Below are 27219 nucleotides of genomic sequence, written 5' to 3' on the forward strand. Positions count from 1 at the left end.
GAAGACAAAACAAAATAAATGTTTAGCTTCTTTATTTCTCACTGCCAACTATGTACAACTTTTAAAACAATTTCCATTTCTACAAAGTTTCTATCAACTCACTCTGTCTGTCTGGTACAAAGCTTCTATCAACTCACTCTGTCTGTCTGATACAAAGTTTTTATCAACTCACTCTGTCTGTCTGGTACAAAGCTTCTATCAACTCAATTCTGTCTGTCTGATACAAAGTTTTTATCAACTCACTCTGTCTGTCTGGTACAAAGCTTCTATCAACTCACTCTGTCTGTCTGGTATAAAGCTTCTATCAACTCACTCTGTCTGTCTGGTACAAAGCTTCTATCAACTCACTCTGTCTAATACAAAGCTTCTATCAACTCACTCTGTCTGTCAGGCACAAAGCTTCTATCAACTCACTCTGTCTAATACAAAGCTTCGATAAACTCACTCTGTCTGTCTGGCACAAAGCTTCTATCAACTCACTCTGTCTGGTACAAAGTTTCTATCAACTCACTCTGTCTGGTACAAAGTTTCTATCAACTCACTCTGTCTGGTACAAAGTTTCTATCAACTCACTTTGTCTGTCTGGTACAAAGTTTTTATCAACTCACTCTGTCTGTCTGGTACAAAGTTTCTATCAACTCACTCTGTCTGTCTGGTACAAAGTTTCTATCAACTCACTTTGTCTGTCTGGTACAAAGTTTCTATCAACTCACTCAGTCTGGTACAAAGTTTCTATCAACTCTGTCTGTCTGGTACAAAGTTTTTATCAACTCACTCTGTCTGTCTGGTACAAAGTTTCTATCAACTCACTCTGTCTGTCTGGTACAAAGTTTCTATCAACTCTGTCTGTCTGGTACAAAGCTTCTATTAACTCACTCTGTCTGTCTGTCTGGTACAAAGTTTGAACGTCATTTCTACCACTTCCCATTCTCGGATCAAATTGAAACTTTGCACAATTATTCATGAATCAATAAAAATTCTACAAACTAATTAATTTATTATTGTAAACTATTTATTAAAGGGAAATAAATATTACAATATCTAGATATATGGATGTAAACATGAATATATTCCCTATATATGTTTGATTCTTTTAGGTATTTTAAAAAAAATATTTGGCTTGTTATCATCTACAATAAAAAGATAAGCTTTATGTATGACAAAAGAACAATTATAGACATAGTAATCGGATCCATTTGAAGAGTCTAGTCATTCGGTTTGCTTTGGAGATGGCTTCTTATTTCTCACCACCGACTACGAATCTCCTTAACTATCGTGTGCTAGTCATTTGTACTTACTCTTAGTACTTTAAATGCGATGAACGGTAGAGACACTATTTACCGTTGAACTGTTGCACTGGAATGGACACCTCTCCCGTATGACGGTGTCTGGGAAGAGAGCAGCTGGCAGCAGTTGGTAGCTGAGAGAGAGCAGCTGGCAGCAGTTGGTAGCTGAGAGAGAGCAGCTGGCAGCAGGAAGGAGCTGAGAGAGACAGCTGGCAGCAGTTGGTAGCTGAGAGAGACAGCTGGCAGCAGTTGGTAGCTGAGACAGCTGGCAGCAGTTGGTAGCTGAGAGAGACAGCTGGCAGCAGGTGGGAGCTGAGAGAGACAGCTGGCAGCAGATGGGAGCTGAGAGAGACAGCTGGCAGCAGTTGGGAGCTGAGAGAGACAGCTGGCAGCAGGTGGGAGCTGAGAGAGACAGCTGGCAGCAGGTGGGAGCTGAGAGAGACAGCTGGCAGCAGTTGGTAGCTGAGAGAGACAGCTGGCAGCAGTTTGTAGCTGAGAGAGACAGCTGGCAGAATTGGTAGCTGACAGAGACAGCTGGCAGCAGTTGGTAGCTGAGAGAGACAGCTGGCAGCAGTTGGTAGCTGAGAGAGACAACTGGCAGCAATTGGTATCTGAGAGAGACAGCTGGCAGCAGTTGGTAGCTGAGAGAGAGCTGATGGCAGCAGTTTGTAGCTGAGAGAGACAGCTGGAAGCAGTTGGTAGCTGAGAGAGACAGCTGGCAGCAGTTGGTATCTGAGAGAGACAGCTGGCAGCAGTTGGTAGCTGAGAGAGACAGCTGGCAGCAGTTGATAGCTGAGAGAGAGCTGCTGGCAGCAGTTGGTAGCTGAGAGAGACAGCTGGAAGCAGTTGGTATCTGAGAGAGACAGCTGGCAGCAGTTGGTATCTGAGAGAGACAGCTGGCAGCAGTTGGTAGCTGAGAGAGAGCTGCTGGCAGCAGTTGGTAGCTGAGAGAGAGCTGCTGGCAGCAGTTTGTAGCTGAGAGAGACAGCTGGCAGCAGTTGGTAGCTGAGAGAGACAGCTGGCAGCAGTTGGTATCTGAGAGAGACAGCTGGCAGCAGTTGTTAGCTGAGGGAGACAGCTGGCAGCAGTTGGTAGCTGAGAGAGAGCAGATGGCAGCAGTTGGTAGCTGAGAGAGAGCTGCTGGCAGCAGTTTGTAGCTGAGAGAGACAGCTGGCAGCAGTTGGTATCTGAGAGAGACAGCTGGCAGCAGTTGGTAGCTGAGAGAGAGCAGCTGGCAGCAGTTGGTAGCTGAGAGAGAGCTGCTGGCAGCAGTTTGTAGCTGAGAGAGACAGCTGGCAGCAGTTGGTATCTGAGAGAGACAGCTGGCAGCAGTTGGTATCTGAGAGAGACAGTTGGCAGCAGTTGGTAGCTGAGAGAGAGCTGCTGGCAGCAGTTTGTAGCTGAGAGCGACAGCTGGCAGCAGTTGGTAGCTGAGAGAGACAGCTGGCAGCAGTTGGTATCTGAGAGAGACAGCTGGCAGCAGTTGGTAGCTGAGAGAGACAGCTGGCAGCAGTTGTTAGCTGAGAGAGAGCAGCTGGCAGCAGTTGGTAGCTGAGGGAGACAGCTGGAAGCAGTTGGGAGCTGAGAGAGACAGCTGGCAGCAGGTGGGAGCTGAGAGAGACAGCTGGCAGCAGGTGGGAGCTGAGAGAGAGCAGATGGCAGCAGTTGGTAGCTGAGAGAGAGCTGCTGGCAGCAGTTTGTAGCTGAGAGAGACAGCTGGCAGCAGTTGGTATCTGAGAGAGACAGCTGGCAGCAGTTGGTAGCTGAGAGAGAGCAGCTGGAAGGAGTTGTTAGCTGAGAGAGAGCTGATGGCAGCAGTTTGTAGCTGAGAGAGACAGCTGGAAGCAGTTTGTAGCTGAGAGAGACAGCTGGCAGCAGTTGATAGCTGAGAGAGACAGCTGGCAGCAGTTGGTAGCTGAGAGAGACAGCTGGCAGCAGTTGATAGCTGAGAGAGAGCTGCTGGCAGCAGTTGGTAGCTGAGAGAGACAGCTGGAAGCAGTTGGTATCTGAGAGAGACAGCTGGCAGCAGTTGGTAGCTGAGAGAGACAGCTGGAAGCAGTTGGTATCTGAGAGAGACAGCTGGCAGCAGTTGGTAGCTGAGAGAGACAGCTGGCAGCAGTTGGTAGCTGAGAGAGACAGCTGGCAGCAGTTGGTATCTGAGAGAGACAGCTGGCAGCAGTTGTTAGCTGAGGGAGACAGCTGGCAGCAGTTGGTAGCTGAGAGAGAGCAGATGGCAGCAGTTGGTAGCTGAGAGAGAGCTGCTGGCAGCAGTTTGTAGCTGAGAGAGACAGCTGGCAGCAGTTGGTATCTGAGAGAGACAGCTGGCAGCAGTTGGTAGCTGAGAGAGAGCAGCTGGCAGCAGTTGGTAGCTGAGAGAGAGCTGCTGGCAGCAGTTTGTAGCTGAGAGAGACAGCTGGCAGCAGTTGGTATCTGAGAGAGACAGCTGGCAGCAGTTGGTAGCTGAGAGAGACAGTTGGCAGCAGTTGGTAGCTGAGAGAGAGAGCTGCTGGCAGCAGTTTGTAGCTGAGAGCGACAGCTGGCAGCAGTTGGTAGCTGAGAGAGATAGCTGGCAGCAGTTGGTATCTGAGAGAGACAGCTGGCAGCAGTTGGTAGCTGAGAGAGACAGCAGGCAGCAGTTGTTAGCTGAGAGAGAGCAGCTGGCAGCAGTTGGTAGCTGAGGGAGACAGCTGGAAGCAGTTGGTAGCTGAGAGAGAGCTGCTGGCAGGAGTTGGTAGCTGAGAGAGACAGCTGGCAGCAGTTGGTAGCTGAGAGAGACAGCTGGCAGCAGTTGTTAGCTGAGAGACAGCTGGCAGCAGTTGGTATCTGAGAGAGACAGCTGGCAGCAGTTGGTAGCTGAGAGAGAGCTGCTGGCAGCAGTTGGTAGCTGAGAGAGACAGTTGGCAGCAGTTGGTAGCTGAGAGAGACAGCTGGAGAGATCTAACGAAGGTTGCGGGAAAAAACTTTGAGACCTAAAGAAAAGTACTTACCGAAGACCTGAGCAGACGACGAAAATAGAGATTACATAGACCCCTTTTGGGCAAAGGCATTGTCTGTATCAGGTGTAGAAAATTTTGTTTATCGCAACTGAGTCTGCATAGTCACATGAATTAATGCCTCAACCGCCGGAATAGAAGACATGAACTTACTTCTTTATTCAATGTTTAAACAATTCGAAGCAGTTTTCGACATTCTTTAATGATTTTTTCAAAACTCTGTTTAAAATATACTTTAGTGTCCAAGTGTCCATAGTTTTTATACTATGTTTTTTTCTTAAAAGACAAAGAGAACTTCCTACTAAAGACATATTAAGACACATACAAATAACAGTAACTTCTTCTGAAAGTGTCGCTAGTGTTTATCTTTATCCAATCCTGGTCTTCTGCTCCAAAAATGAAGACATTCCCCCCCCCCCCTCATTTACCTCCCTTGATTGAAAACATTCACGACGTGTGTTTATTTTTGCAGCCACTTTACAAAGTCCGCACGAGCTGCTGGTAGATGGCTTTCGGAACTCAGTTTGGAATTGGATGTAAGTTTGTTCAAAATGTTAAAATAAAGATGTTCAATTGAAAGGCTAGTTTTAGAATGACTTTTCTTCTAACTTAGACTCTTGCATTACCTTTGCATGTTCCTGATCATAACAAAAATAAACTAAGTCAGTATGATTGTTCAGTCTCCAGCAAGAAGCTCAAGCAATATACGCTCTCTATAAATCTAATGATGGCCTGAAACATAAAGCTGTTGACTACGCAACTTCTTTTGGTCATCAGGTGAGAAAACAACTAAGTCTATGAGATATAATTGAATAAATCTCCATCACTTTAGTTTTCATATTCATTCTCGGAGACAGAGGTGTACCCGTGTGCCTGGGCTCAAGAATATGGAAGTGCCACCAAGACCAGCTATAGAATTAAAATGTAGACAGGAAGTTGTATTTTTACAATGTGTCTTCGCGTAGTTTCCAGTTTCTACCCAGAAGAGAAACAGTGTTTGGGGAGATAATTGTTTTCCAATACCAGAAAATTAGAGAACTTTTAATTTCTAAATGAGTTCAGGAAGCTACAAATAGGGGGAGGCTGCCATTGATATACGATTGTGTTCAATCTTTTCATGATTTCTATTTGAGAATTCAATTCTTGTATGCGGTCAAGAGAAATGTAATTATAACAAAGCTTCTACCAACTCACACTATCTGGTACTAACCTTGTACACGTTCTTTGTCTCACCTCCCAGTCTAGGATCAAGTTCATATCTGTATAGATTAAGATCATCTAAGACAAATCACGAATCAATAGAAATAACCAATTAGCTAATAAATTAGTGGTAATAATTATTTCGTTTTATATAGAAAGATGGAGATAAATCTGGCAGTATTGAGATATACAACAGTAATAGTGCTGTTCTTCCCCTTTTATATATATATATATATATATATATATATATATATATATATATATATATATATATATATATATATATATATATATATATATTTAGATAGATAAAGCTTTTTTTTTAGATGCCAACTCTCAAATCATGATGCAGTCATTTAGTTTGTATCGCTTAAACAACTCAAGCTTTGTTGCAAATACCTAATAAAAGATACAATATTCAATAGTTTCAAAAAATGATAATTGGCCCCGTGCTAATAATAGACATGTCCAAATTAATACTTTAGTCACTTTTAATACTTAATGTAACGTTTAATTTTTGAAACATGTAATTATTGAAGTATTTTTTTTTATAATTGTAGTATTTAATACTTGTCACATTTAAAGCTTAATTTAAACTTTTAACATTTAATATTTGCACTATTTAATATTTGTCATATTTAATACCTGTCACATTTAATGCTTGTATTTGTCACACTTTTTTAGGTGATTGTTGTTGCCAAGAGAGCTTTACTCAATTTGATCAGAAATCCACAATTAGCAATTTTTACAGTAAGTCATAACATTTTTTTTATAATCTAATGCCTAATGCTGTCATCAAACAGTGTAATTATTAAAAAGTGGTATTTTGTTATTTAAGTGTACATTTGTCATTAAAAACAAAGGGAACAAAAAATAAAATTGCATTCTTCTGATAACTGTGCATTACACATTTGCAACATCCCTTATATTTTTCAGATTGCAACTTCCGTTATATTTTTCAGATTGGAACTTCCGTTATATTTTTCAGATTGCAACATCCGTTATATTTTCAGCTGTCCTTGCGGCCATTTACTGGAATGTTGGAAGTGATCCATCAAAAACTTTCAAAGATAGGTGAGTGTATGCGAGCTGTAAGAGGTCTGTCAGACACCTTCGTGATGTGTCTTGTGTGTGAGACATCAGATTGAAGGGTGTGAAGCATAAAATAGAAGTGTGTGAGGCTTCAGATAGAAGTGTGTGAGGCATCAGATAGAAGTGTGTGAGGCATCAGATAGAAGTGTGTGAAGCATCAGATAGAAGTGTGTGAGGCATCAGATAGAAGTGTGTGAAGCATAAAATAGAAGTGTGTGAGGCATCAGATAGAAGTGTGTGAAGCATCGGATAGAAGTGTGTGAGGCATCAGATAGAAGTGTGTGAAGCATCGGATAGAAGTATGTGAGGCATCAGATAGAAGTGTGTGAGGCATCAGATAGTGTGTGAAGCATCGGATAGAAGTGTGTGAGGCATCAGATAGAATTGTGTGAAGCATCAGATAGAAGTGTGTGAAGCAGAAAATAGAAGTGTGTGAGGCATCAGATAGAAGTGTGTGAAGCATCGGATAGAAGTGTGTGAGGCATCAGATAGAAGTGTGTGAAGCATCAGATAGAAGTGTGTGAAGCATCAGATAGAAGTGTGTGCAGCATAAAATAGAAGTGTGTGAGGCATCAGATAGAAGTGTGTGAGGCATCGGATAGAAGTGTGTGAGGCATCAGATAGAAGTGTGTGAAGCATTGGATAGAAGTGTGTGAAGCATCAGATAGAAGTGTGTGAAGCATAAAATAGAAGTGTGTGAGGCATCAGATAGAAGTGTGTGAAGCATCGGATAGAAGTGTGTGAGGCATCAGATAGAAGTGTGTGAAGCATCAGATAGAAGTGTGTGAAGCATAAAATAGAAGTGTGTGAGGCATCAGATAGAAGTGTGTGAAGCATCGGATAGAAGTGTGTGAGGCATCAGATAGAAGTGTGTGAGGCATCAGATAGAAGTGTGTGAAGCATCGGATAGAAGTGTGTGAGGCATCAGATAGAAGTGTGTGAAGCATCAGATAGAAGTGTGTGAAGCATAAAATAGAAGTGTGTGAGGCATCAGATAGAAGTGTGTGAAGCATCGGATAGAAGTGTGTGAGGCATCAGATAGAAGTGTGTGAGGCATCAGATAGAAGTGTGTGAAGCATCGGATAGAAGTGTGTGAGGCATCAGATAGAATTGTGTGAGACATCAAATAGAAGTGTGTGCAGCATAAAATAGAAGTGTGTGAGGCGTCAGATAGAAGTGTGTGAGGCATCGGATAGAAGTGTGTTAGGCATCAAATAGAAGTATGTGAAGCATCGGATAGAAGTGTGTGAGGCATCCGATAGAAGTGTGTGAGGCATCCGATAGAAGTGTGTGAGGCATCAGATAGAAGTGTGTGAAGCATCGGATAGAAGTGTGTGAGGCATCCGATAGAAGTGTGTGAGGCATCAGATAGAAGTGTGTGAAGCATCCAATAGAAGTGTGTGAGGCATCAGATAGAAGTGTGTGAAGCATCGGATAGAAGTGTGTGAGGCATCCGATAGAAGTGTGTGAGGCATCAGATAGAAGTGTGTGAAGCATCCAATAGAAGTGTGTGAGGCATCAGATAGAAGTATGTGAAGCATCGGATAGAAGTGTGTGAGGCATCAGATAGAATTGTGTGAGACATCAAATAGAAGTGTGTGAAGCATCCAATAGAAGTGTGTGAGGCATCAGATAGAAGTGTGTGAAGCATCGGATAGAAGTGTGTGAGGCATCTGATAGAAGTGTGTGAAGCATCGGATAGAAGTGTGTGAGGCATCAGATAGAAGTGTGTGAAGCATCGGATAGAAGTGTGTGAGGCATCCGATAGAAGTGTGTGAAGCATCCAATAGAAGTGTGTGAGGCATCAGATAGAAGTATGTGAAGCATCGGATAGAAGTGTGTGAGGCATCCGATAGAAGTGTGTGAGGCATCCGATAGAAGTGTGTGAGGCATCAGATAGAAGTGTGTGAAGCATCGGATAGAAGTGTGTGAGGCATCCGATAGAAGTGTGTGAGGCATCAGATAGAAGTGTGTGAAGCATCCAATAGAAGTGTGTGAGGCATCAGATAGAAGTGTGTGAAGCATCGGATAGAAGTGTGTGAGGCATCCGATAGAAGTGTGTGAGGCATCAGATAGAAGTGTGTGAAGCATCCAATAGAAGTGTGTGAGGCATCAGATAGAAGTATGTGAAGCATCGGATAGAAGTGTGTGAGGCATCAGATAGAATTGTGTGAGACATCAAATAGAAGTGTGTGAAGCATCCAATAGAAGTGTGTGAGGCATCAGATAGAAGTGTGTGAAGCATCGGATAGAAGTGTGTGAGGCATCTGATAGAAGTGTGTGAAGCATCGGATAGAAGTGTGTGAGGCATCAGATAGAAGTGTGTGAAGCATCAGATAGAAGTGTGTGAGGCATCAGATAGAAGTGTGTGAAGCATCCAATAGAAGTGTGTGAGGCATCAGATAGAAGTATGTGAAGCATCGGATAGAAGTGTGTGAGGCATCAGATAGAAGTGTGTGAGGCATCAGATAGAAGTGTGTGAAGCATCGGATAGAAGTGTGTGAGGCATCAGATAGAATTGTGTGAGACATCAAATAGAAGTGTGTGCAGCATAAAATAGAAGTGTGTGAGGCGTCAGATAGAAGTGTGTGAGGCATCAGATAAAAGTGTGTTAGGCATCATATAGAAGTGTGTGAGGCATCAGATAGAAGTGTGTGAGACATCAAATAGAAGTGTATGAGTGAGGCCACAGATAGAAGTGTTGGAGGCATCGGATAGAAGTGTATATGAGGCATTGGAGAGTGTGTGAGACATTATATGGGTATTTATACAAAGCACTGCAGTTAATGGGCTAAAAAAATGAGATCTGACTGCTGCTTACTAAATTAATGTGGCATCTCTGTTGTTGGTTTGAATACGAGAATGCTATAATATTGTTTTACCCAAAACATCCCATTAGTTTGTTCTCCACAATTATTTCAAAGCCATCTTTATGTGATTTAAAGCTTCACTATGATAGTCCTATGGATTTTGACACTTCCACGTTTTGAAGAAAACTAATTGTTTTGTTTACTTTTAATGTATTCTTATAGTTTGTTCACATTTATTTTCAGATCTGGAGTTTTATTTTTCATGATTATGATCCAATTGTTTTTCAACTTGTCTGCGGTGGAAGTCTTTATTCAAGAAAGAAAAATCTTTATGTAAATAAATGTTTAGAACTTTTGTACATAGGGCAAGTTAGTTTACAAGCAAACTGATTCAATTTAGAAGTTCTCAAACACTAGAGAACGTAACCACGAACTGCCACGAAGTCAGAATATTATTTACAGAAAAAAGAATAAACAATGTATATTTATATTCATCCACAAGACACGTTTAGAGGATCATGGATAGTTTACAAGATTTGTGTTATTTTGATGGTAAAGAGAAATTTAAATTGGTACAAAAGAAGAATAAAACAAAGAAAAACAACAAATTAAACAAAATAAAATAAAAGAATAAAATAAAATAAAATACAAAAAATAAAAGATATAGACCAAATGAAGAAGAAAAGTAAAGATAAAAAAAGAATAATAGGACTCTCGTTTAGTTCATTAGAGTAAACAGCTCCTCATTTTTTTTACTGACATTTCGGATCCTCAAGCTATGAAATACTCTGAACCCTACACGCGCCGTCTTTCCAGAAATATCGAGTGAAGTTCAGGAGTTGGATAGGAGGCTGACAAAGTTAGCTGTCAGGTGAACTACAGTGCACCACGTTGAACACAGTTGGCTGGTGACAAAGTTAGCTGTCAGGTGAACTACAGTGCACCACGTTGAACACAGTTGGCTGGTGACAAAGTTAGCTGTCAGGTGAACTACAGTGCACCACGTTGAACACAGTTGGCTGGTGACAAAGTTAGCTGTCAGGTGAACTACAGTGCACCACGTTGAACACAGTTGGCTGGTGACAAAGTTAGCTGTCAGGTGAACTACAGTGCACCACGTTGAACACAGTTGGCTGGTGACAAAGTCAGCTGTCAGGTGAACTACAGTGCACCACGTTGAACACAGTTGGCTGGTGACAAAGTTAGCTGTCAGGTGAACTACAGTGCACCACGTTGAACACAGTTGGGTAGGAGGCTGACAAAGTTAGCTGTCAGGTGAACTACAGTGCACCACGTTGAACACAGTTGGCTGGTGACAAAGTTAGCTGTCAGGTGAACTACAGTGCACCACGTTGAACACAGTTGGGTGGTGACAAAGTTAGCTGTCAGGTGAACTACAGTGCACCACGTTGAACACAGTTGGGTGGTGACAAAGTTAGCTGTCAGGTGAACTACAGTGCACCACGTTGAACACAGTTGGCTGGTGACAAAGTTAGCTGTCAGGTGAACTACAGTGCACCACGTTGAACACAGTTGGGTGGTGACAAAGTCAGCTGTCAGGTGAACTACAGTGCACCACGTTGAACACAGTTGGCTGGTGACAAAGTTAGCTGTCAGGTGAACTACAGTGCACCACGTTGAACACAGTTGGGTGGTGACAAAGTTAGCTGTCAGGTGAACTACAGTGCACCACGTTGAACACAGTTGGGTGGTGACAAAGTTAGCTGTCAGGTGAACTACAGTGCACCACGTTGAACACAGTTGGGTAGGAGGCTGACAAAGTTAGCTGTCAGGTGAACTACAGTGCACCACGTTGAACACAGTTGGCTGGTGACAAAGTTAGCTGTCAGGTGAACTACAGTGCACCACGTTGAACACAGTTGGGTGGTGACAAAGTTAGCTGTCAGGTGAACTACAGTGCACCACGTTGAACACAGTTGGGTGGTGACAAAGTCAGCTGTCAGGTGAACTACAGTGCACCACGTTGAACACAGTTGGGTGGTGACAAAGTCAGCTGTCAGGTGAACTACAGTGCACCACGTTGAACACAGTTGGGTAGGAGGCTGACAAAGTTAGCTGTCAGGTGAACTACAGTGCACCACGTTGAACACAGTTGGGTGGTGACAAAGTCAGGTTTCAGGTGAACTACAGTGCACCACGTTGAACACAGTTGGGTGGTGACAAAGTTAGCTGTCAGGTGAACTACAGTGCACCACGTTGAACACAGTTGGGTGGTGACAAAGTCAGCTGTCAGGTGAACTACAGTGCACCACGTTGAACACAGTTGGGTAGGAGGCTGACAAAGTCAGCTGTCAGGTGAACTACAGTGCACCACGTTGAACACAGTTGGCTGGTGACAAAGTTAGCTGTCAGGTGAACTACAGTGCACCACGTTGAACACAGTTGGGTAGGAGGCTGACAAAGTCAGCTGTCAGGTGAACTACAGTGCACCACGTTGAACACAGTTAAGTGGTGACAAAGTTAGCTGTCAGGTGAACTACAGTGCACCACGTTGAACACAGTTAAGTGGTGACAAAGTCAGCTGTCAGGTGAACTACAGTGCACCACGTTGAACACAGTTGGGTAGGAGGCTGACAAAGTTAGCTGTCAGGTGAACTACAGTGCACCACGTTGAACACAGTTGGCTGGTGACAAAGTTAGCTGTCAGGTGAACTACAGTGCACCACGTTGAACACAGTTGGGTAGGAGGCTGACAAAGTTAGCTGTCAGGTGAACTACAGTGCACCACGTTGAACACAGTTGGCTGGTGACAAAGTTAGCTGTCAGGTGAACTACAGTGCACCACGTTGAACACAGTTGGCTGGTGACAAAGTTAGCTGTCAGGTGAACTACAGTGCACCACGTTGAACACAGTTGGGTGGTGACAAAGTTAGCTGTCAGGTGAACTACAGTGCACCACGTTGAACACAGTTGGGTGGTGACAAAGTCAGCTGTCAGGTGAACTACAGTGCACCACGTTGAACACAGTTGGGTGGTGACAAAGTCAGCTGTCAGGTGAACTACAGTGCACCACGTTGAACACAGTTGGGTAGGAGGCTGACAAAGTTAGCTGTCAGGTAAACTACAGTGCACCACGTTGAACACAGTTGGGTGGTGACAAAGTCAGCTGTCAGGTGAACTACAGTGCACCACGTTGAACACAGTTGGGTGGTGACAAAGTTAGCTGTCAGGTGAACTACAGTGCACCACGTTGAACACAGTTGGGTGGTGACAAAGTTAGCTGTCAGGTGAACTACAGTGCACCACGTTGAACACAGTTGGCTGGTGACAAAGTTAGCTGTCAGGTGAACTACAGTGCACCACGTTGAACACAGTTGGGTGGTGACAAAGTCAGCTGTCAGGTGAACTACAGTGCACCACGTTGAACACAGTTGGCTGGTGACAAAGTTAGCTGTCAGGTGAACTACAGTGCACCACGTTGAACACAGTTGGGTGGTGACAAAGTTAGCTGTCAGGTGAACTACAGTGCACCACGTTGAACACAGTTGGGTGGTGACAAAGTTAGCTGTCAGGTGAACTACAGTGCACCACGTTGAACACAGTTGGGTAGGAGGCTGACAAAGTTAGCTGTCAGGTGAACTACAGTGCACCACGTTGAACACAGTTGGCTGGTGACAAAGTTAGCTGTCAGGTGAACTACAGTGCACCACGTTGAACACAGTTGGGTGGTGACAAAGTTAGCTGTCAGGTGAACTACAGTGCACCACGTTGAACACAGTTGGGTGGTGACAAAGTCAGCTGTCAGGTGAACTACAGTGCACCACGTTGAACACAGTTGGGTGGTGACAAAGTCAGCTGTCAGGTGAACTACAGTGCACCACGTTGAACACAGTTGGGTAGGAGGCTGACAAAGTTAGCTGTCAGGTGAACTACAGTGCACCACGTTGAACACAGTTGGGTGGTGACAAAGTCAGGTTTCAGGTGAACTACAGTGCACCACGTTGAACACAGTTGGGTGGTGACAAAGTCAGCTGTCAGGTGAACTACAGTGCACCACGTTGAACACAGTTGGGTGGTGACAAAGTCAGCTGTCAGGTGAACTACAGTGCACCACGTTGAACACAGTTGGGTAGGAGGCTGACAAAGTCAGCTGTCAGGTGAACTACAGTGCACCACGTTGAACACAGTTGGCTGGTGACAAAGTTAGCTGTCAGGTGAACTACAGTGCACCACGTTGAACACAGTTGGGTAGGAGGCTGACAAAGTCAGCTGTCAGGTGAACTACAGTGCACCACGTTGAACACAGTTAAGTGGTGACAAAGTTAGCTGTCAGGTGAACTACAGTGCACCACGTTGAACACAGTTAAGTGGTGACAAAGTCAGCTGTCAGGTGAACTACAGTGCACCACGTTGAACACAGTTGGGTAGGAGGCTGACAAAGTTAGCTGTCAGGTGAACTACAGTGCACCACGTTGAACACAGTTGGCTGGTGACAAAGTTAGCTGTCAGGTGAACTACAGTGCACCACGTTGAACACAGTTGGGTAGGAGGCTGACAAAGTTAGCTGTCAGGTGAACTACAGTGCACCACGTTGAACACAGTTGGCTGGTGACAAAGTTAGCTGTCAGGTGAACTACAGTGCACCACGTTGAACACAGTTGGCTGGTGACAAAGTTAGCTGTCAGGTGAACTACAGTGCACCACGTTGAACACAGTTGGGTGGTGACAAAGTTAGCTGTCAGGTGAACTACAGTGCACCACGTTGAACACAGTTGGGTGGTGACAAAGTCAGCTGTCAGGTGAACTACAGTGCACCACGTTGAACACAGTTGGGTGGTGACAAAGTCAGCTGTCAGGTGAACTACAGTGCACCACGTTGAACACAGTTGGGTAGGAGGCTGACAAAGTTAGCTGTCAGGTAAACTACAGTGCACCACGTTGAACACAGTTGGGTGGTGACAAAGTCAGCTGTCAGGTGAACTACAGTGCACCACGTTGAACACAGTTGGGTGGTGACAAAGTCAGCTGTCAGGTGAACTACAGTGCACCACGTTGAACACAGTTGGGTAGGAGGCTGACAAAGTCAGCTGTCAGGTGAACTACAGTGCACCACGTTGAACACAGTTAAGTGGTGACAAAGTTAGCTGTCAGGTGAACTACAGTGCACCACGTTGAACACAGTTAAGTGGTGACAAAGTCAGCTGTCAGGTGAACTACAGTGCACCACGTTGAACACAGTTGGGTGGTGACAAAGTCAGCTGTCAGGTGAACTACAGTGCACCACGTTGAACACAGTTGGGTGTTGACAAAGTCAGGTTTCAGGTGAACTACAGTGCACCACGTTGAACACAGTTGGGTGGTGACAAAGTCAGCTGTCAGGTGAACTACAGTGCACCACGTTGAACACAGTTGGGTGGTGACAAAGTCAGCTGTCAGGTGAACTACAGTGCACCACGTTGAACACAGTTGGGTAGGAGGCTGACAAAGTTAGCTGTCAGGTGAACTACAGTGCACCACGTTGAACACAGTTGGGTAGGAGGCTGACAAAGTCAGCTGTCAGGTGAACTACAGTGCACCACGTTGAACACAGTTGGGTAGGAGGCTGACAAAGTTAGCTGTCAGGTGAACTACAGTGCACCACGTTGAACACAGTTGGGTAGGAGGCTGACAAAGTCAGCTGTCAGGTGAACTACAGTGCACCACGTTGAACACAGTTGGGTGGTGACAAAGTCAGCTGTCAGGTGAACTACAGTGCACCACGTTGAACACAGTTGGCTGGTGACAAAGTTAGCTGTCAGGTGAACTACAGTGCACCACGTTGAACACAGTTGGGTAGGAGGCTGACAAAGTCAGCTGTCAGGTGAACTACAGTGCACCACGTTGAACACAGTTGGCTGGTGACAAAGTTAGCTGTCAGGTGAACTACAGTGCACCACGTTGAACACAGTTGGGTAGGAGGCTGACAAAGTCAGCTGTCAGGTGAACTACAGTGCACCACGTTGAACACAGTTAAGTGGTGACAAAGTTAGCTGTCAGGTGAACTACAGTGCACCACGTTGAACACAGTTAAGTGGTGACAAAGTCAGCTGTCAGGTGAACTACAGTGCACCACGTTGAACACAGTTGGGTAGGAGGCTGACAAAGTTAGCTGTCAGGTGAACTACAGTGCACCACGTTGAACACAGTTGGCTGGTGACAAAGTTAGCTGTCAGGTGAACTACAGTGCACCACGTTGAACACAGTTGGGTAGGAGGCTGACAAAGTTAGCTGTCAGGTGAACTACAGTGCACCACGTTGAACACAGTTGGCTGGTGACAAAGTTAGCTGTCAGGTGAACTACAGTGCACCACGTTGAACACAGTTGGGTAGGAGGCTGACAAAGTCAGCTGTCAGGTGAACTACAGTGCACCACGTTGAACACAGTTAAGTGGTGACAAAGTTAGCTGTCAGGTGAACTACAGTGCACCACGTTGAACACAGTTAAGTGGTGACAAAGTCAGCTGTCAGGTGAACTACAGTGCACCACGTTGAACACAGTTGGGTAGGAGGCTGACAAAGTTAGCTGTCAGGTGAACTACAGTGCACCACGTTGAACACAGTTGGCTGGTGACAAAGTTAGCTGTCAGGTGAACTACAGTGCACCACGTTGAACACAGTTGGGTAGGAGGCTGACAAAGTTAGCTGTCAGGTGAACTACAGTGCACCACGTTGAACACAGTTGGGTGGTGACAAAGTCAGCTGTCAGGTGAACTACAGTGCACCACGTTGAACACAGTTGGGTAGGAGGCTGACAAAGTTAGCTGTCAGGTGAACTACAGTGCACCACGTTGAACACAGTTGAGTGGTGACAAAGTTAGCTGTCAGGTGAACTACAGTGCACCACGTTGAACACAGTTGGGTAGGAGGCTGACAAAGTTAGCTGTCAGGTGAACTACAGTGCACCACGTTGAACACAGTTGGGTGGTGACAAAGTTAGCTGTCAGGTGAACTACAGTGCACCACGTTGAACACAGTTGGCTGGTGACAAAGTTAGCTGTCAGGTGAACTACAGTGCACCACGTTGAACACAGTTGGGTGGTGACAAAGTTAGCTGTCAGGTGAACTACAGTGCACCACGTTGAACACAGTTGGGTAGGAGGCTGACAAAGTTAGCTGTCAGGTGAACAACAGTGCACCACGTTGAACACAGTTGAGTGGTGACAAAGTTAGCTGTCAGGTGAACTACAGTGCACCACGTTGAACACAGTTGAGTGGTGACAAAGTTAGCTGTCAGGTGAACTACAGTGCACCACGTTGAACACAGTTGGGTGGTGACAAAGTCAGCTGTCAGGTGAACTACAGTGCACCACGTTGAACACAGTTGGGTAGGAGGCTGACAAAGTTAGCTGTCAGGTGAACTACAGTGCACCACGTTGAACACAGTTGGCTGGTGACAAAGTTAGCTGTCAGGTGAACTACAGTGCACCACGTTGAACACAGTTGGCTGGTGACAAAGTTAGCTGTCAGGTGAACTACAGTGCACCACGTTGAACACAGTTGGGTGGTGACAAAGTCAGCTGTCAGGTGAACTACAGTGCACCACGTTGAACACAGTTGGGTAGGAGGCTGACAAAGTTAGCTGTCAGGTGAACTACAGTGCACCACGTTGAACACAGTTGGCTGGTGACAAAGTTAGCTGTCAGGTGAACTACAGTGCACCACGTTGAACACAGTTGGGTAGGAGGCTGACAAAGTTAGCTGTCAGGTGAACTACAGTGCACCACGTTGAACACAGTTGGGTAGGAGGCTGACAAAGTCAGCTGTCAGGTGAACTACAGTGCACCACGTTGAACACAGTTGGGTAGGAGGCTGACAAAGTCAGCTGTCAGGTGAACTACAGTGCACCACGTTGAACACAGTTGGGTAGGAGGCTGACAAAGTCAGCTGTCAGGTGAACTACAGTGCACCACGTTGAACACAGTTGGGTAGGAGGCTGACAAAGTCAGCTGTCAGGTGAACTACAGTGCACCACGTTGAACACAGTTGGGTAGGAGGCTGACAAAGTTAGCTGTCAGGTGAACTACAGTGCACCACGTTGAACACAGTTGAGTGGTGACAAAGTCAGCTGTCAGGTGAACTACAGTGCACCACGTTGAACACAGTTGGGTAGGAGGCTGACAAAGTCAGCTGTCAGGTGAACTACAGTGCACCACGTTGAACACAGTTGAGTGGTGACAAAGTCAGCTGTCAGGTGAACTACAGTGCACCACGTTGAACACAGTTGGGTAGGAGGCTGACAAAGTTAGCTGTCAGGTGAACTACAGTGCACCACGTTGAACACAGTTGAGTGGTGACAAAGTTAGCTGTCAGGTGAACTACAGTGCACCACGTTGAACACAGTTGAGTGGTGACAAAGTTAGCTGTCAGGTGAACTACAGTGCACCACGTTGAACACAGTTGGGTGGTGACAAAGTTAGCTGTCAGGTGAACTACAGTGCACCACGTTGAACACAGTTGGGTAGGAGGCTGACAAAGTTAGCTGTCAGGTGAACTACAGTGCACCACGTTGAACACAGTTGAGTGGTGACAAAGTCAGCTGTCAGGTGAACTACAGTGCACCACGTTGAACACAGTTGGGTGGTGACAAAGTTAGCTGTCAGGTGAACTACAGTGCACCACGTTGAACACAGTTGGGTGGTGACAAAGTCAGCTGTCAGGTGAACTACAGTGCACCACGTTGAACACAGTTGGCTGGTGACAAAGTTAGCTGTCAGGTGAACTACAGTGCACCACGTTGAACACAGTTTGATAGGAGGCTGACAAAGTTAGCTGTCAGGTGAACTACAGTGCACCACGTTGAACACAGTTGGCTGGTGACAAAGTTAGCTGTCAGGTGAACTACAGTGCACCACGTTGAACACAGTTGGGTAGGAGGCTGACAAAGTTAGCTGTCAGGTGAACTACAGTGCACCACGTTGAACACAGTTGGGTAGGAGGCTGACAAAGTTAGCTGTCAGGTGAACTACAGTGCACCACGTTGAACACAGTTAAGTGGTGACAAAGTCAGCTGTCAGGTGAACTACAGTGCACCACGTTGAACACAGTTGAGTGGTGACAAAGTTAGCTGTCAGGTGAACTACAGTGCACCACGTTGAACACAGTTGGGTAGGAGGCTGACAAAGTTAGCTGTCAGGTGAACTACAGTGCACCACGTTGAACACAGTTGAGTGGTGACAAAGTCAGCTGTCAGGTGAACTACAGTGCACCACGTTGAACACAGTTGGGTAGGAGGCTGACAAAGTCAGCTGTCAGGTGAACTACAGTGCACCACGTTGAACACAGTTGAGTGGTGACAAAGTCAGCTGTCAGGTGAACTACAGTGCACCACGTTGAACACAGTTGGGTAGGAGGCTGACAAAGTTAGCTGTCAGGTGAACTACAGTGCACCACGTTGAACACAGTTGAGTGGTGACAAAGTTAGCTGTCAGGTGAACTACAGTGCACCACGTTGAACACAGTTGAGTGGTGACAAAGTTAGCTGTCAGGTGAACTACAGTGCACCACGTTGAACACAGTTGGGTGGTGACAAAGTTAGCTGTCAGGTGAACTACAGTGCACCACGTTGAACACAGTTGGGTAGGAGGCTGACAAAGTTAGCTGTCAGGTGAACTACAGTGCACCACGTTGAACACAGTTGAGTGGTGACAAAGTCAGCTGTCAGGTGAACTACAGTGCACCACGTTGAACACAGTTGGGTGGTGACAAAGTTAGCTGTCAGGTGAACTACAGTGCACCACGTTGAACACAGTTGGGTGGTGACAAAGTCAGCTGTCAGGTGAACTACAGTGCACCACGTTGAACACAGTTGGCTGGTGACAAAGTTAGCTGTCAGGTGAACTACAGTGCACCACGTTGAACACAGTTTGATAGGAGGCTGACAAAGTTAGCTGTCAGGTGAACTACAGTGCACCACGTTGAACACAGTTGGCTGGTGACAAAGTTAGCTGTCAGGTGAACTACAGTGCACCACGTTGAACACAGTTGGGTAGGAGGCTGACAAAGTTAGCTGTCAGGTGAACTACAGTGCACCACGTTGAACACAGTTGGGTGGTGACAAAGTCAGCTGTCAGGTGAACTACAGTGCACCACGTTGAACACAGTTGGGTAGGAGGCTGACAAAGTTAGCTGTCAGGTGAACTACAGTGCACCACGTTGAACACAGTTGAGTGGTGACAAAGTCAGCTGTCAGGTGAACTACAGTGCACCACGTTGAACACAGTTGGGTAGGAGGCTGACAAAGTCAGCTGTCAGGTGAACTACAGTGCACCACGTTGAACACAGTTGAGTGGTGACAAAGTCAGCTGTCAGGTGAACTACAGTGCACCACGTTGAACACAGTTGGGTAGGAGGCTGACAAAGTTAGCTGTCAGGTGAACTACAGTGCACCACGTTGAACACAGTTGAGTGGTGACAAAGTTAGCTGTCAGGTGAACTACAGTGCACCACGTTGAACACAGTTGAGTGGTGACAAAGTTAGCTGTCAGGTGAACTACAGTGCACCACGTTGAACACAGTTGGGTGGTGACAAAGTTAGCTGTCAGGTGAACTACAGTGCACCACGTTGAACACAGTTGGGTAGGAGGCTGACAAAGTTAGCTGTCAGGTGAACTACAGTGCACCACGTTGAACACAGTTGAGTGGTGACAAAGTCAGCTGTCAGGTGAACTACAGTGCACCACGTTGAACACAGTTGGGTGGTGACAAAGTTAGCTGTCAGGTGAACTACAGTGCACCACGTTGAACACAGTTGGGTAGGAGGCTGACAAAGTTAGCTGTCAGGTGAACTACAGTGCACCACGTTGAACACAGTTGGGTAGGAGGCTGACAAAGTTAGCTGTCAGGTGAACTACAGTGCACCACGTTGAACACAGTTGAGTGGTGACAAAGTCAGCTGTCAGGTGAACTACAGTGCACCACGTTGAACACAGTTGGGTGGTGACAAAGTTAGCTGTCAGGTGAACTACAGTGCACCACGTTGAACACAGTTGGGTGGTGACAAAGTTAGCTGTCAGGTGAACTACAGTGCACCACGTTGAACACAGTTGAGTGGTGACAAAGTTAGCTGTCAGGTGAACTACAGTGCACCACGTTGAACACAGTTGGGTAGGAGGCTGACAAAGTTAGCTGTCAGGTGAACTACAGTGCACCACGTTGAACACAGTTGGGTGGTGACAAAGTCAGGTTTCAGGTGAACTACAGTGCACCACGTTGAACACAGTTGGCTGGTGACAAAGTTAGCTGTCAGGTGAACTACAGTGCACCACGTTGAACACAGTTGGGTAGGAGGCTGACAAAGTTAGCTGTCAGGTGAACTACAGTGCACCACGTTGAACACAGTTGGCTGGTGACAAAGTTAGCTGACAGGTGAACTACAGTGCACCACGTTGAACACAGTTGGGTAGGAGGCTGACAAAGTTAGCTGTCAGGTGAACTACAGTGCACCACGTTGAACACAGTTGGGTAGGAGGCTGACAAAGTTAGCTGTCAGGTGAACTACAGTGCACCACGTTGAACACAGTTAAGTGGTGACAAAGTCAGCTGTCAGGTGAACTACAGTGCACCACGTTGAACACAGTTGGGTAGGAGGCTGACAAAGTTAGCTGTCAGGTGAACTACAGTGCACCACGTTGAACACAGTTGGGTAGGAGGCTGACAAAGTTAGCTGTCAGGTGAACTACAGTGCACCACGTTGAACACAGTTGAGTGGTGACAAAGTTAGCTGTCAGGTGAACTACAGTGCACCGCGTTGAACACAGTTGGGTGGTGACAAAGTCAGCTGTCAGGTGAACTACAGTGCACCACGTTGAACACAGTTGGGTAGGAGGCTGACAAAGTTAGCTGTCAGGTGAACTACAGTGCACCACGTTGAACACAGTTGAGTGGTGACAAAGTTAGCTGTCAGGTGAACTACAGTGCACCACGTTGAACACAGTTGAGTGGTGACAAAGTCAGCTGTCAGGTGAACTACAGTGCACCACGTTGAACACAGTTGGGTGGTGACAAAGTTAGCTGTCAGGTGAACTACAGTGCACCACGTTGAACACAGTTGGGTAGGAGGCTGACAAAGTTAGCTGTCAGGTGAACTACAGTGCACAACGTTGAACACAGTTGAGTGGTGACAAAGTCAGCTGTCAGGTGAACTACAGTGCACCACGTTGAACACAGTTGGGTGGTGACAAAGTTAGCTGTCAGGTGAACTACAGTGCACCACGTTGAACACAGTTGGGTGGTGACAAAGTCAGCTGTCAGGTGAACTACAGTGCACCACGTTGAACACAGTTGGCTGGTGACAAAGTTAGCTGTCAGGTGAACTACAGTGCACCACGTTGAACACAGTTTGATAGGAGGCTGACAAAGTTAGCTGTCAGGTGAACTACAGTGCACCACGTTGAACACAGTTGGGTGGTGACAAAGTTAGCTGTCAGGTGAACTACAGTGCACCACGTTGAACACAGTTGGGTGGTGACAAAGTTAGCTGTCAGGTGAACTACAGTGCACCACGTTGAACACAGTTGGATAGGAGGCTGACAAAGTTAGCTGTCAGGTGAACTACAGTGCACCACGTTGAACACAGTTGGGTGGTGACAAAGTTAGCTGTCAGGTGAACTACAGTGCACCACGTTGAACACAGTTGGGTGGTGACAAAGTTAGCTGTCAGGTGAACTACAGTGCACCACGTTGAACACAGTTGGATAGGAGGCTGACAAAGTTAGCTGTCAGGTGAACTACAGTGCACCACGTTGAACACAGTTGGCTGGTGACAAAGTTAGCTGTCAGGTGAACTACAGTGCACCACGTTGAACACAGTTGGATAGGAGGCTGACAAAGTTAGCTGTCAGGTGAACTACAGTGCACCACGTTGAACACAGTTGGCTGGTGACAAAGTTAGCTGTCAGGTGAACTACAGTGCACCACGTTGAACACAGTTGGATAGGAGGCTGACAAAGTTAGCTGTCAGGTGAACTACAGTGCACCACGTTGAACACAGTTGGCTGGTGATAAAGTTAGCTGTCAGGTGAACTACAGTGCACCACGTTGAACACAGTTGGGTGGTGACAAAGTCAGCATTCAGGTGAACTACAGTGCACCACGTTGAACACAGTTGGATAGGAGGCTGACAAAGTTAGCTTCAGGTGAACTACAGTGCACCACGTTGAACACAGTTGGGTGGTGACAAAGTCAGCTGTCAGGTGAACTACAGTGCACCACGTTGAACACAGTTTGATAGGAGGCTGACAAAGTTAGCTGTCAGGTGAACTACAGTGCACCACGTTGAACACAGTTGGGTGGTGACAAAGTTAGCTGTCAGGTGAACTACAGTGCACCACGTTGAACACAGTTGGGTGGTGACAAAGTTAGCTGTCAGGTGAACTACAGTGCACCACGTTGAACACAGTTGGGTGGTGACAAAGTCAGCTGTCAGGTGAACTACAGTGCACCACGTTGAACACAGTTGGGTAGGAGGCTGACAAAGTTAGCTGTCAGGTGAACTACAGTGCACCACGTTGAACACAACTCTAGAGTCTATACATTTTAAAAAAACGTTCCTGTATGTTTCTGTTTCCTCCCAGGCACGAGAACAGCAGTGGCTTCTACCGAGTCTCTGCTTACTTCCTGGTCAAAGTTCTGTTTGATATGGTCCCACTCCGACTGGTGCCAGTCCTCATTCTCTCGTCTACTGTTTATTTTTCTGTTGGTAAGTAGATCAAGAATATACCTTGGACATCCACAAGTTTTGAAAATATACCTACATTTCTAATTAATTCAATTTAGTCTTGACATTTTTTTTTATGGCCGATGCAATTCAAAACTAAATTATTCTCTCTGAATCCGTTTTATTAATAACAAGATTACAAAGAGAGTTTGTGTTACTCAAACTCAGAGGCGGCCCCCGTCGAAGTCGGATCCCTATCGGATCTGCATATTCGCAAATAATATTCAAGAGGTGATTTAATTTTGATGGTCAAAAGTAATAATGTTTCAAAGATTCATTTGCCGTAAATTTAAATTAAATAAAAAATAGTAGATTAGTTTTTAGTATATTATAACATTGCAATATTGATCAAAACGTTTGGAAATGAAAATCTACACTTTTTTTTACACTTTAAGTTTAGAAATTAAAATTCTACATCTTAATCTAGTCTATTTTAGTCTAAACTAGATCTAGAAATTCTAGATATAGACTCTAAAATAATTTTAATTAGAATATAAATCCAGATCTAGATATAGCCTACTGTAATAAAAATCTAGATCTAGTTTAAAAAATCTAGATTAGATCTAAATCAAGATATCATTCCTTTTTAAAACGCGAGTCACATAAAGAAGCTTAATAAACATTACTATACCGAGTTCCTTTTTCATTTCATTTGAAGAATTAATTCCATATAACTTCAGAGGGAAAAAAAACCACTACGTCACACGGCCTAGCTAAACTAAAAATCGCCTTCATCAATACGAGCCATTTTTCGAGTGTTCATAGACTTTGGTGCACCAAGTGCGTTCGTTAAGCATTTCATTTAAAGAGCTCATTCCATATGACGTCAAAGGAAAAAAAAACACTACGTCACACGGCCTAGCTAGACTAAAAATCGCCTTCATCATTACGAGCCATTTATCGAGTGTTCATAGACATTGGTGCACCGAGTGCGTTCTTTTAGCATTTCTTTTAAAGAATTCATTCCATATGACGGCAAAGGAAAAAAAAAAACACTACTTCACACGGCCTAGCTAGACTAAAAATCACCTTCATCAATACGAGTCATTTATCGAGTGTTCATAGACATTGGTGCACCGAGTGCGTTCTTTTAGCATTTCTTTTAAAGAATTCAGTCCATATGACGTCAAAGGAAAAAAAAACACTACGTCACACGGCTTAGTTAGACTAAAATATGTTTTCATCAATACGAGCAATTTTTCGAGGGTTAATAGACATTGGTGCACCGAATGCGTTCTTTTAAAGAGTCCATTCATATGACGTCAAAGAAAAAAAATTCCATTACCTCAGTATACTCTAGTACCGGTACCATAAAAAATGTCTTTATTTACACGAGATATTTAACGAGGGTTCATAGACATTGGTGCACTGAGTTCTAATAAAATTTATTTAAAGAGGATCAAAGCCGCATTGTTTTTGCGTTTTGTCTGTCAGTCGGTCTGTCCGTCATCTTGATATAAAAAAAAACAACAACTAAAAGTTATTAAAAATTGATTAACCTTTATTTTACGTTTCAAAACATCGCAATAATTTTTAGGTATGAACACAATTGAAAAGTTTATATAATAGATTGTTCCAGATGTTTGTATAAATAGTAAAAGAAAAAGAGAATTTCAGATAAATATAATACCGTTAATTAAATTTTTTGGATGGTCTCGTATAAAAATTAGATGTACTACAGCCATGTGGAGAGATTTTCATACCTTACTTTGGTGTTTGGATTCTGTTTTCCTTAAAAATCGGAACATAATATTAATGATAATTAGATTTTTTAATGTTTTAGGTAGAAAGTTAAATGTACTGTAAGAGAGTAGTGAGTTAAAATATTTTTCATAAAAATCCGTAAAAACATTTTTTCGTAAATGAGAAGATTATTTGTTTATTAATTAGAAGAGGGAGTTCAAACAATTATTTGGCGTTAGTAGATTTTTAAATAAATTCGGAACTTTCTGGCGACGATTTGTAAGAAACAAAATCCGGAACATTCTTTATCGATTACAAAACTTCTATGTTATGTTTCAGCAAGAAAATTAAATGTCTAAAAAGTAATGTTCAGTAATCAATTATAGTAAATTACTTTTTTTTTAAAGCCCTGAACAACCTATTGTCGATATTTTTAAAATTTGTTTAAAGATGAAAATACGGAACAATTTGATATTGATAACCAAATTATAGTGACGCATTATCAAAAAATATATGTGTAATATTAATAAATTATGCGATTTCAAACAATCATTAGGCATAATTCATATTTTATAAAACAATATCCGGAACATTTTTACACTTAATGAAATATAAGTCAGTATAGAGATTTTGATTTAGCATTAATATGCTATTTACATAAAAAACCGGAACAACATATTATTGATAATGTGTTTTTGCAACGTTTAAGCATGGAAATTGAATGTAATATAAATTAGAAGAGCAAACAAACATTTGTTGGCGTTGATTAGTTTTGCACAAAAAAATCCGGAACAATCAATTTTTAGATACTTAAAACTATTGAGATGTTAAGGGAGGAACATTAAAGGGTAAATCAGATTTTCAATAGCTTTTAGAGTTCTTGTTTTTTTAAATTTAATCGTGAGGGACAGACCGACCAACAGACAAAACGCACAAAAATAATATTCTTTTATTCGGATGTGGGCACTAAACAAAAAATAAATAAAATCTGATTTTTTAAAAAAGTTTAAGGAATTGGTTTTGCACCTGTTCATGTTGCGACGTTACGCTACTGCACGAAAATCGCTGCATAAAAAATCCATTAAAAAAAATGTGCGTGATATTTACATACAAAGTGCATTATTAGCCTTTATAAACAAACAGAAATGTTTTCTTTTTAATTTTAGCAGCTAGTTGACCACAAAAAACATCTTTAACTATTATTTATATTTGTTGTAAACATTTCCTGTACATTTTAAAAATATATTTGACTTAGTGATACTGAAAATACACAAAAATTGTCCATCTTTGTTAGCATATCGTAACATTGCCTCCCTTACATTTACGTAATTGTTTTAGAATTGCTGTATTTTTATGAAAAAATCGCTTGCATAATTAATTTTATAAATTAAACGGTTTGCTTTTAGAAAACCAAAAGTAGCCGTTGCACCTAAACTTTTCAAGCCGCATTTAATGATGAAATAATATTTTTCATATCTCTTCTAGTTTTCGAGATCTGAGTGTGACAGACGGACAGACGGACATTTTGCACAAACCTAATAGCGGCTTTTTCCCCTTACGGGGGCCGCTAAAAAGTAATAGATCTTGATCTACACTGTTATTAACAAATTATCTATTGCAGTTGCTAAATACTAAAATTGCAAAGAGTTCTGTGGTGATTTTAGTCTCTATAATAGATTCAATTTAATGTTCATGTTACTTTATCTTAGAGTCGAGTTCAAAGTTCAAACACTTCATTGATTCTTACAGGATTAAACAGCGGAGCAGAGCACTTCTTCCTGTTCACTTTTTGTCTCTTCTGTACAGCCATGGGGTCGTCTGCTCTGTGTCTTCTGGTCAGTTCCATTGTCAGTGTGTTCGCAGTGGCGCAAATTGTACTGGGGATGTGCTATGTTCTCATGATGGTAGCTTACGTTTTTTTTCTTAATATTATCATTTTAAAAAATCTATCTCTGTTTATGAAGACAGAGCAGTGAATAATAATTTTTATATGAAAATAAAAAGTCCTTAGGCATAGGTAAAGCTCTATTATTGATATCTATGTAGTAGGCTACTAAGCTTTGGTAAAGCTCTTTGAACTAAACCTATATAGTATTATCCTTTGTAAAGATATTTTTTAAATTAAGTACTAGGACTCGGTAAAACATTTTTTTTATTCAACACAGTAACTACTTAGCATTTGCAAAGCAGAAAGCACACCGCGCTACTTTCCCGACCCCCTGTTTTTCTACTTAGCTTGTAACAGCAAGAAACGTAGAAGGCCCGTTTCGACACCTCTCCTTTTTCTAAATCAAACATTTTCAAGCAAGATGGGATGCAAGGCAGTGGCGAGTGTTTTGGTGCTGGAGTGTTTGTATTAGTGTTAGTACTTTACCAACCATAATCTGGAGTGTTTGTATTAGTGTTAGTACTTTACCAACCATAATCTGGAGTGTTTGTAT

The 27219-nt window shown here is 43.8% G+C and overlaps 1 protein-coding gene across 3 annotated transcripts in view; it reads left to right on the forward strand.

Moving 5' to 3' along the window:
• The window catches only part of LOC106058197 (broad substrate specificity ATP-binding cassette transporter ABCG2-like), a 43626-nt gene that overhangs the window by 8936 nt on the left and 7471 nt on the right, over window positions 1-27219 (forward strand). For 2 of the 3 annotated variants that reach the window (XM_056042106.1, XM_056042108.1), the window contains exons 8-14: window positions 4752-4815; window positions 4960-5056; window positions 6164-6229; window positions 6468-6553; window positions 9625-9714; window positions 22953-23077; window positions 26528-26682. In XM_056042106.1, the coding sequence (XP_055898081.1) occupies window positions 4752-4815; window positions 4960-5056; window positions 6164-6229; window positions 6468-6553; window positions 9625-9714; window positions 22953-23077; window positions 26528-26682 (683 nt within the window). The remainder of the gene's footprint in view (window positions 1-4751; window positions 4816-4959; window positions 5057-6163; window positions 6230-6467; window positions 6554-9624; window positions 9715-22952; window positions 23078-26527; window positions 26683-27219) is intronic. The other variant, XM_056042107.1, reaches the window with a different exon arrangement.

Source organism: Biomphalaria glabrata, chromosome 9, assembly GCF_947242115.1.
Source record: "Biomphalaria glabrata chromosome 9, xgBioGlab47.1, whole genome shotgun sequence".
In the NCBI taxonomy this organism is placed as follows: domain Eukaryota; kingdom Metazoa; phylum Mollusca; class Gastropoda; family Planorbidae; genus Biomphalaria; species Biomphalaria glabrata.